Below are 11,568 nucleotides of genomic sequence, written 5' to 3'. Positions count from 1 at the left end.
GCCAGACTGACAACACTAAATGGTAGACTGCAAGCAAAGGCTGTAGATTGTGATGTAGAATTCTGCCACAAAACCGAACACAAAACTTGCAATACCCTTTTTGTTTCAGCATTGCTTTGAGAACTTTTGTCGTTACACTTATGATTAGTGACACGATTGACTTACAATTATTCGACTCTAGTTAAGTTGATCTTTTGGTTAATTCGATCCTGACCGAAAGTCTCAGCCGGCGCCCTTGCATTTCTATGGGCCCAAACATTTGTTATTTTGTTCCTAAAATTGGCCTTCACCGAAACTTTACCACTCAGCATGCATGTGCGTGACCCCTGTATTGACCCAAATATCGACCGCTTTAGTGGCAGCGTCGTTTCGGCTGAGTTTAGGAGACAGTAAACCCATTGAACACATGTTATCTCCCGTTGAAAACGGCCATTTTTGACTTGCCCTGGGAAGATCGTCAAGCAATAACAGTAGTTCACAATATCTTATAATCGTATTTACCAGATTCTAATGCATGCGTTTGTTTGTTTTTTTGCTTAAAATAAAATAGAGCCGAAAACTGCCTGCGCGGTGCAATTGGATACGAAACCAAAACTGCCTTCACGGAGTGTATATGCTTTATCGCCTAACAATGATGTATTGCCGCAAAGCTGATAAGAACCGGTCGCCATTGTGCAACACATATTTTTATTGCTAGAAAATCCGGTGTTCGTTATATTTATTCTGTGTTTAGGAGCTTTAATGTCATTTCTGTTCTCTACTTTGGACACACAGAAAACGGGTGCTCATTTGATTTGGGGGTGTGTTGACATTGGGCAAATAAATCAGTGTTGTGTTTTGGAGTTCTTTCTGCATCTTGTGTATTTTGACCCGCCGGATAATTCGATAAGTTTTGTTGGTCCCATGTAGTTCAAATTAACAGAAGTCGACTTTATTTTGCTTAGCAGATGGAGAACAGAAACGAGGCTTAAACGGTCTGCTGTTCCGAACGTTCTGGTTAGTTTGCAGTATTCGAAAATACCAAGTAGTTGATTTTAGAATCCAAATCAAATGCTACGCACTAACTATTCGTATTTGAAAGTGCAAACATTTGCCCATTCCTAAACGCACGGTCACTTTTTGTCAGAATAATGAAACGCTTATAAGGGGTTAACAAGGCTCCAACTTTAACATGTGAATGAACAAATGCTGGGCGTGCGGAACCAACATCGGTGGAACTCGCACAACAATGCAGCTTTACAATTAAGCTTGCTGGGCTTGACTTGTCCTGTACTTTGGGCGCCGTCAATGCTGCATAAACTAGACTTCACTAGTTTTGGTTTCGAGGAGATGCCTGCAAGATGGCCGATTACCACGCTTTGGCAATGTTTATAGTTTCTCGTACAGAAATGAATTATCGAATGGAGTGCTGTAAGGCATCTGAAATTTCTAGTGCCCTTATACACTGTCTATGGGACCAGTGACACAATAGCAAGGAAACGAAGGTATAGAAGCTTTGCACAGATATAGAGTGGAATCTCAATAAACGGAAATTGCTTAAACGTAACTGCCACCTAAATGGAACATCACCCTAACGTTTGGTTGGTTTTGTATTCATGCGATGCCCTCTGCAATGTCTCTCAATAAATGGAACTACTGATCAACAGAATGAATTTCTCTGGTCTCTTGACGTTCCGTAAGGAGAGTTGGCTGTAGTCTAATCCTTCTATGAGCTAACATAGATACAAAACTTGCCTTACAAAATTGAGAACATGTTTAACTGTGTTAATGGCACACCAGAGACATCATCATGTATGCAGCACATGTCACAGAATTGAAATGTGGTCACCGTGTTGGCTCAGGGGCAGCGGCATTCTGCTGCTGAACACGAAGTTGTAGATCCAATTCCATGCTGCTACAGCCGCATTCTGATACAGTCGCCGACCGTTTATTCGGACCTCACGGGGACTGCGGAAATGTCCGAATAAACAGGTGTCCGAAAAAGCAGATTATAAAAAAAAAGTGAAATCCTTTTTTTCCACGCACTTATTCGGGCTCGGCAGTAGGCTTGAAGAAATCGTGAATGTGCCGTTGCACGCTGTTCCGTTTACGCGCAGTCAGATAAGCCTGAATCTCGGAGAGGGTCGTACGGTCACTCTAGGCGGCTGAAAGCATAGTCACTGCTTGTACAGGGTCGTCCTTTTTGAAAGGGAACACGCGAGCGCGTGGCCTGTGCTCTGCGGCGGCTGCCTAGAGCGCCGGTCAGTGGCAGCAAGAGGAAGCACGTCCGCTTTTGACGTCATCTATTGACGGTCAGAATGACTAGGCATGGCCGATTGGAAGCGCCTACTGGACTCCCTTACCCGTATTACTGATGCGCAAGGAGCGGGGCCTGCAGCTAGCAAATCGCGCTCGCGCTGCGGGCCCCGCTCCTTGCGCATCAGTAATACGGTGAAGGGTGTCCAGCAGGCGCTTCCAATCGGCCATGCCTAGTCATTCTGACTGTCGATAGATGACGCCAAAAGCGGACGTGCTTCCTCTTGCTGCCACTGACCGGCGCTCCACGCAGCCGCCGCAGAGCACAGGCCACGCGCTCGCGTGTTCCCTTTCAAAAAGGACGACCCTGTACACGTTCTGCATGCGACGGCAGCGTAGCACATAGAGCGTCAACTTCCGACTGCTGCACCGCCGGACAATGTCCAGCGGTGCAGCAGAAACGTGACGAATGATCTCGCCGTCGTTGCGCTCTGCGCATGTCAGTACAGCAGTGTCAGCACCTGTGAAACTGTCAATTAGACGGTGTCCGGAATCGCAATGCAACCACTGCACAAGTCTCGGCAGTTCCGCGTCGGTAGGGAGCACATCGGAAGGCGACAAATCTTAGGCCTCCCGGCACCCGCTTGCCGGCATTCCGCAGCGCAGTCTGCGCGGGCACTGTCGGCGCCATTAGACACTTGACGCGATGTTTCCGTATGCCACGTTGGATCACCGAAACCTCGACACAGCGCACAAAGCAAACACCCCCGTGCCGACACCAGTCACACAAGCGAAAAAACGCGGCATGCTCGCAGCATCGTGCAGGAAGCATTGGTCGTGCGCGAAGAAACAAATCAGCTGCTGGATTGTCTTGATATGGCTTGCTAAGCTGTAACCGGAACTGCTGCAGAGCCACTCTATCGAACCAGGGAGAAACGATGATGATGAGCGGCGATTTCCAGTAGCGCCACTTCGTGGGGCAGCAAGGAAGCTCCGTTCAAAACAAAAATGGCGTTCAGCAAGTCGAACCATGCACCGGTCAGAGCCGGTGCATGGTGCTCTCGACCGAGTTGGCTCAAGGAGTGTCCGAAAAATCAGACGAGAGGTTGCAAGGTGTCCGAACTTTCGGCAGTTGTTATACATTATGGCCTATGGGGAGAACGGCGGTGCCGCAAAGCTGACCGAATAATCGGGCATGTCCGAATTTTCGGAGTCCGGAAAATCGGTCGACGACTGTAATGCGAAAATGCAATAACACTGATATGCCTAAAATAAGGTGCACACAAGGTCAAAATTATTTTGAGGCCATTCCCACTATGGCACCCCTCGAAGTTCCAGTGTCGCTTTGGGACAGTGAACTCCATGAATCAATCAACAGAAATGAAATAGCATACAGAGCATAGTTTATTGTATGGGCATGATCCTCTTTGACAAGGAAGTCTGACGACTTCACTGGTCATTGATGTATATTTCTTAAAAATCTTATTTATGCTAAAAGTTTTTTTCTAAAGGAAGCTATTCCACAGGGCGGAGGTGCATCTTAGGGATCATCAGCTACCCAGATCTTGTCAACAAATCCTATGCCTACAAATTTCATAATCTCGCTGCTCTAGTTAATCATTTGATCTCTTGACTGCTTATTTAACACATCATGCTTGCCAATCAGATACTTTTGTTGCACTTCAGGCTGAAGACAAGGCCGAGTGCAATGCACGTCTCCAAGAGCTCGAGCGCTCGCTGCAAGAGCACAGTGACAAGATTGCTGAAATCCAGCGAAAAATCTTGGATGTGGAGCCTGGTGAGTCGGGCACAGTCCCGTAGCTTTTGATGCCAAATCTAAAGTATACTTGAACACTGAAAATAGCATGTGATGGTATGTTATGGTATGCTTATTCAAAGGTACATAACATCTTGATGCATAACCATGCAAACCTTTTAAAAGATTGTGCCTTACACTGCTTTGATCTTGCTGAAATCTTACAGGAATTTTTATCCTATTCAGGTGCCAATATCTTCTGTCCATTCAAAATTTAGTTTCAGTGCACTTCTTGCATCTTCATAATCATGAAAGGCAAAGAACTGCAGAAAGAGTTCAGTATTTTCTTCCGTAAGTTTTGTGATGTTCACAAAATATGGATGCCATGCGAGAACTCTCTAGAGGACTATCAGATATGAGAACATCAACTATGTCATGTCTAGTACTTGGAAAGAACTACTAATCCAGACTCTTGAAAAATAAGCCTGATGGTTTAACATCGTGAAAAACAAAAATATGAACCCGCTACATGACGGCATGCTGACATCATAAGCAAACACGTAGCCATCTGCCGTCCAACTCATTTTATTCAAACTCTTTACACATATTTTTCAAACTTGCAGCACGTCAAACCAGAAGTGTGTTTAAGATGTACGTGACACATATTGAATACCATTATTCAGCACTTTTGATGGCACTACCTTGGCTTGTACAATTGTGTACACAGCACCTCAATTTAACGGAAGTCGACGGAAGGGGTCGACGGAAGGGGCTATGATCCTAATTGTTGAGGTTTTTTTTTTTTTTTTTCACAACCTTCATGAGGCGCAGCCCTTAAACGGGGCTGTGCTATGGCAGTCTAATTTTTCTTTCTCCATGTAGTATTCCTGATTTCTTAGTGCAGAAATAGTGAACATCTTAGTCAAGCATACGTACGGTAATTTGAGCTGTATTAGTAAGTTGCCCTTTCACAATACCATGAACTCATTTTTATCATGGGAAGAAGCTCAGTAAATTAAGAAAGCTGTAGAAACAGTACAAGTGGCAATGCCACCTTGAAATTCCAGTACCAGCTCACTGTGACTTCGTGTGTTTTGACACCATCTGCTTGGCATAGGCAATTTTTTATCACTTGAAATAACCACACCAAACTTGACAGCCAAAGATTTAATTTGGCATCAAGTTTCAAAAATTTTCACTGTGCCACAGTGGCCCAAGTACAAAAATGGGCTTTAAAATCTGTGACATCGCACTGACATACGGCACTGAGGTTTTGGTGCAAAATTGAAATGAACAGAACTTTGACCTACATATTCTCTTCTAGTAATTGACCTTCTACTGCAAAATTAACAAAGAGTCTTAAAGGAATACTTTGTCAGTCTAAACTAATTATATGTCCTTTTAACAAACCTTGAGATGGTCATCAATTAATCCAGAGCCCTCAACTATGGCATCTCTCATTACCCTGGAGTTTCTTAGACCGTCAACCTCCACGAATCCACCAGTAAGTCGAAAGTTTTTCTTTTTCCTTCACAGAGCAACGTATAAAGAACCTTGCCTCAAATGTGACGGACATCGTCGAAAGCAGGGTCATTGCAACGAGCCTCTTCGAGATGGTGAGGCTGCCTTTGGTCACTTTGAATAATTATGCAGCTGATTGGAATTTACTCTTCAGGGTCGATCTTGATAGTAACTGTCCTGCTTTCAAATTTTCACCAGCAGATAACTTTTGTTTATTATATATTGTGCTGTTGTGGAGTAAGAAAATATCAGTTCCTGCACTCTCATCGCTTTGTTTGGCTTGTTTTTCTTTTTTCAACTCTCCTCGGCATTGTGAAATGCTCACTAAAAAATGTTAGTTCTGATCTTTATAAGAGAGTCCGCAAAATGTCACTTGAACTTATAAAAATTTTAAAAGAAATAATGAACAGTATCTTGTTGTAGCCACTCTTTGCCGTAATATTTGATGTCTCAGCAAAAGGTTGCTTGTTCTAGCATACTGGACCCCTGTTCTTATTAAAGGGACCCTGGAACGATTTTGGCGATTTTCTACAAATGTACTGAGTCGTTAGAGTAGGTCCTTCTGATCATTAATTTACACATCTAAGTGCTCTGCGTAAAGCGTGTAATTTATTATACGCTTTTAAAAATGCACATCGCTGTCGATCGCAGCGCACTGCTCGGCGGAATTTTAAGCCACCCCTACCCATATGATGCAAATAACCCATATTACGTCACATGGGCGAGCTATCTGATTGGCTGACCAGGGCGCGTGGTCGATAATTTTTCCAACTTCATAGTAAACAAATGATCTTCGTAATAGTTGGAATGTCAGGTAATTTGTTTTTATAAAAATAAAATAGCATAAAGAGAATGCACAAGAACAATTTTTCAGTACACTTAAGCACTTCCGGCACCCAGCAAGTGTCGTCTGCTTGTGTTACAACGTACTCCATTTTGAAGAGAGCTACGCGGTCAGAGTTGGTGTCAGTCTTTTCGCGAGCACTATGATTCGACTTTGTTGCCTTGTGGGCTGCAAACGTAGCGACTGGCAATATGTCAAGCTGCGACATCGTGTCCCTCTGCAAGGCAGCGTACGAGCGAACTGGCTGCTGCGCAGGATTTGAGCGTTTATGGCCGTCACTTTACACCGGAAGATTACTAACGCAATTGCGTTTCGCGAGTCCCGTATTAAGGCAAACGTAAGCGCAAGGGGACAGGATCTGGCCGCTTGACTGTGCCGTAACGGGATGAGCCGAAATGAGCAGAAGGGCAAATGTGAATGGTCTGCACGGTGCAGCCACCTGGTGGCATGAAGCTCAACCATACACAGTAGCAGCAACGAAGCGTTTCCTTCTTTACTGCTGGTGCGTACTTTTCGCAGGAGTGTAATCATCAACACGTTGTTTTTATAAATGTTTAAAATGTTTTACACTTCGTTAGAGCAATATTAGCGCTTTGTTTGACTGGTTAAGCGCTGCGCCAACAAGTGTCTGGACCATGCAGACCGATCAGGCCGCTCTCGTACGTCTACGCCAAAGTTCCGTCATCAGCTTGAGTTTATGCCTCCAGTCATTTGCCGAAATGACCAGCTTGCCTGTGGTTAACGGAATACCAGACACGTTCGGCGCTACGACAGAATGCTCGCAACGCAGGCTGCTTCGATAGCTCTCGGTCGACGGCCAAGCAGCTAGCGGAGAGGTTTCGCGCGGGCGGGGGCGGGCTCCAAAACACCCGGAAGTCGACGATGTGACGTCGCATCGTGACGCAGGACCAGTGAAGGCGGAGCTTAGCCCCGCTCGCTCGGCGGACGAGTTGAGGAGAAAAAGCATGGCTGGGGAGGAGGGTAACTTATAATCGCTTGTAGCTCCATTAATACGTAACGCTTCACTTAAATTGTGGTGCGAATGTTCTACTTAAGCTGTACCCTACGCGTCTACAAAATTTGTCCGAACCGTTTCAGGGGCCCTTTAAAGGTGGCCTATTTTCCAGTTAATATTTATGGTGCGCCATTCCATCTTGTCTTGGTAATTACAGTAAAAGGCCACTATGACGAAGTTGAAGGGAAAACCAGAATTACTATAGTGTATCCATTACTCTGTGGTATCCATTATTGTATGTGCTACACTATGAAGCTCTAAGAGGATTTCAAGGGGAATTCCACTTTGCTGTATCCTGTTTGTATTGTATTGCATTACCATTATGTGCATGTGTGTGTGGCCTGTATACCCGTAAGTAAAAGTATACAGATTGCAGGCTTGCTAAGAAAACTGTTCTTCCATAATTCAGGCGCACAAACTCAGATAGACGAGTGCATTGGAAAGTTCACAGCACCATGTTTGAACTGCAGTGCTTGCCTTCATGTTACATTTTCACAGGCAGTGAAGAAAAACATCTTTCTCGCAGAATCTCTAGTTTGTTTGCTTTCATTGAAGTACATAAATACAGCACAACTGTCTGACACATGACTAAAGGAAAGAATGAAGCAGGGGTTAACAAAAACACAATATCCAAAAAGTGCGATATCTTTTACTAGTTTTAACGTCACGATGTCACTTGAAAGTATTCGCGCAGCTGATCATGGAATGATTGATGGTTGCATATGGATGCAATATTATTGGGAAGGTCATTCCAAAAAAACGATGAAAGGCTGATGAATTGAAGGCTTCTGTTCTGTATATGCGCTTGATGCTGTAGTGATTATGTAAATGGCTCAAAATGCGTGACGGTGCTTCAAGAGGTAACGCAGATTACCTGGTGCAGTGGCGATATTTATGGAGTAAGCATAAAAGGGTGATTGAATGTCGAATATGTAATGGTTCAAGAGATATGTCAAGTTTGATCTGTGTTGCGCTCGAAAGGGGACTGTAGTTACGTGTAATGAAGCGAGCGGCTCTATTTTGTACGGATTCTAGTAAGTTAATAAGTAGTTTTGATATGGGGACCATACGGGTGCTGTTATTTATTTACAATGCCTTACAGGGCCCAGAGACCATTGAGTAAGGGGGACGAAGAAGGATATAATAAGAAATGCAAAATATACAGGTCAAAAAGGGAAAGGAAAAGCATTGCACAGGGCTAGTAGTAAAAAGCAGCAACAAACATAAGAGCAAAGTACACAAAATAATTGAATTGAATCGAAATAATTGAATCAATCAGAGGTGCATGTGCATGTGTGTACACACCTGTCCATGTTTCTTTTTTTTTAATGCGAGGGTAAATGCCTCAGGGCATACAGGGGTATGGGATGGGGTGAATAAGGATGATTAAATGGACAAAAGATTCATTAGATAAGCAAATTTTTTGCCCATGTTTATTAAGCACTTGAAAATAGGACATTCTGCTCGACATCATGTTTCTCATGTGAGCTGTCGTGTCCCGTTCTTTCTGTGTCCTGCACACTATTTTCTTCTAATTCTGAGAAAACCGCAGAGGTTCCAAAGCCTCAATAAAATGAGTGTGTACGGATCTGCGACTTTTAACTCCCCTGCAGCTTGTGTCCGAGAACATGACTGCTTACATGGTGACCTCAAAGTTGAGCGAGAAGGAGCGGGCACTGGACGAGCGCCAAAAGCAGATCGAACGACTGGAGGCCAGGGTGCAGCAGATAGAGAGGGACTTCGACATGAGGCTAACTGACCTCAGCAAGCAACACCAAGAAGAGGTTGGCTTCTCCAGACATTTATTGTTCTTTCTTCATCTCTGCAGTCTATGCATGTGTAATTTTTGGCTACGTGTGAATGACAAGAAAAAAAAACAACACTGGAAGTACAATGAACCCTGGTTATATGTCCCCCTATTCTGTAACGTCCTAGATTTTACAATGGATTAACGCAGTCCCTGCGAACTCCCTGTAGAGACACTGCATTAAAAAAAAAACCTCGATTATGCGATGTGAGAGTGTGCACGTCTCGTCTCGTATGACGACCCGCACGAAACTGTTAACTCTACGGCAGACACGTGAGAAGTGCCTCCAGCTTTCGGCAGCTCCCTCACACCACCTTACGGAAGGAGAGAACGTCCCTTTGCATGCGGAGAGCTCCGACTGATTTCCGAGCTTCCTCCTAGACTCCCTCTCCTTTCCCCCTCCTCACGTCACTCAACTGGTGCCCACCTCCATCCCTTTGTTGCTGCCTCCTCGCTCTTTCTCTCAGCAGTGCCTGTGCCAGTCACTGAACGCATTCAGGTATGCGGCCCACAGTGTTTCTGGTGCTGTGCCATGCTTGCTATCTTCATACAATGCCAAGAGCGCTGTTGGCTGCATACTTCGACGCATCCATTGACGAGTCTTGCGGAAGTGAAACAATTTCCAAAGTGATCGCCAGAGAATACTGCCCTAGCATGTAGGGAAAGACGAAAATGTGTGCGAAGATTGAACCGATTAGCCACCGAAAGACACGCAGATCGTATCGGATATCCATCAGTGCCTATGCATGCAGCTCAGAGCCTTGTTTGCACGACAACACGAGACTTCTCATGCATCTGTCATTGGGTTTCTGCCTACACTTCCGGCTGCCACCTCGAATAACAGCAACACCTCAGATGCTGTCGTGCTTCTGCCTAAGTTCGCATTGGCAACATTCGGAAATTCGTCTGCATGAGACGACACCGTAGTTGACCCTCCTGCGGATGTTGGTGCTCTTGAAAAACAACTTTTGCTATGCGACTCAAAGACAGTCTATAAGTAATTGACTGAATTTCAATGGTCTGTAAATGTGAAAGGAACGTTTTAGCATGCTGGCAGGCACAGATGATAGTACAGAGTATGCTAAAAAAAGCGGTTTTGGTTTCTGAATCTTGCAAAGTATTAGCCTGTATAGCTTAAACTGAAGCCCCTTGCTACTCTCTCGCGCAAAGCCTAGTATTGTGGACATAATTGTAGTTGGGTAGATTAAACGACATTTTTGCGTGGTACAAGAAAGTCGTCTAATCGGAGTTCCACTCTATTATGCACAATATTTTGTAAATAAATAATCAAGACAGAAACAGTATTTGAACAAAATATTTGTTATATACAAGGAAACAGATTAATCGAATTAGGGAGACCAATTTAAAGTTAGAGATTATACAAGCACTTTTTATGCACTTAAGAACACTTCAGTTCCCACTAATTGTCAGATGTCTTTGAAGTTGTCATATAAACATGCATAACAATAGCGCTTTCCATTTGTGAAGTGAACTCTATAAAAAAAAAGGTCGAGAAACAGACTCAGTTTTTCGTACAGTGAAACCTCGTTAAACCGTAGTTGGCCGGAGCTCGGAAAAGGTACTTACTAAACGGTAGTACTGCTTAACCGAAATAGCGTGAGATCGCCCACTTACCTGTTAAAAACGGAACTCGGAGAGAATGCGAAGAAAGGGCAAAAAACGTACACTATTTATTCATTTCGGGCGACAAAAGTCGGTGATTTTTGTTTGATGGCGCGGCGGCCTGGCAGCGACGACAGCCGCCTCAAATTCACTTAAGCCGCGAGCCAGCTTTTCCACCAGCCCCCTCTTCTCGGCAAACACCCGCAGGAGGCTGACATAACGTGCAGCTTCTGCCACTGTCGGGCCTGGATCGCCCGTGCTGTCGCTGTCGCTGTCGTCCTCATCGCTGCCGTCACGCGACACTTCGGCTACAGCGGCAACTATAGCTTCGTCGGACATGTCCGGAGAAGTCTGAACATCGCTATCGATGTCTCTGAAGTCGGTGAAAGAAATGGCCTGGGTAACACCGTGCCGCTCCAGCACTTCGGCGAGCAGTGTTTCGCAGGCCTCGTCGACGGCGTCTGAAGACTGGTCGACGGCGTCGCTAGCATCCTCGGCGTCACCCGCACACACCGTGAAGCCAGCGCGCTTAAAGCAGTTCTGCACAGTCGTCGATTCAACATGGCGCCACGAGTATTCGAGCAGGTGAATTGCGCCCAGCAGATCAATGGAAAAAATCTTGCCACACTCAAAGGCCAGAAGAATTCTGCGCAGCAAATTCTTCTTGTACAGCTGTTTCACAGCCCGAGTGACACCTTGATCCAAGGGTTGTGCAATGGCTGTGGTGTTGGGAGGCAGAAACACCAATTTCACAGCCGCAAGGTTAT

At 45.0% G+C, this 11,568-nt stretch overlaps 1 protein-coding gene across 1 annotated transcript in view; it reads left to right on the top strand.

The window, feature by feature from the left end:
• Window positions 1–3,243: 3,243 nt before the first annotated feature.
• LOC139053309 (chromosome-associated kinesin KIF4B-like) overlaps window positions 3,244–11,568 on the top strand; it is a 29,426-nt gene continuing 21,101 nt past the window's right edge. Inside the window, exons 1-4 of the mRNA XM_070530348.1 lie at window positions 3,244–3,348; window positions 3,922–4,033; window positions 5,528–5,607; window positions 8,985–9,155. Of these exons, the coding sequence (XP_070386449.1) occupies window positions 3,244–3,348; window positions 3,922–4,033; window positions 5,528–5,607; window positions 8,985–9,155 (468 nt within the window). The remainder of the gene's footprint in view (window positions 3,349–3,921; window positions 4,034–5,527; window positions 5,608–8,984; window positions 9,156–11,568) is intronic.

The sequence above is a fragment of the Dermacentor albipictus genome, unplaced genomic scaffold (genome assembly GCF_038994185.2).
Source record: "Dermacentor albipictus isolate Rhodes 1998 colony unplaced genomic scaffold, USDA_Dalb.pri_finalv2 scaffold_87, whole genome shotgun sequence".
NCBI lineage: Eukaryota > Metazoa > Arthropoda > Arachnida > Ixodida > Ixodidae > Dermacentor > Dermacentor albipictus.
The sequence above is the reverse complement of the archived record's forward strand: the minus strand, read 5'-3'. Positions and strand labels throughout refer to the sequence as shown.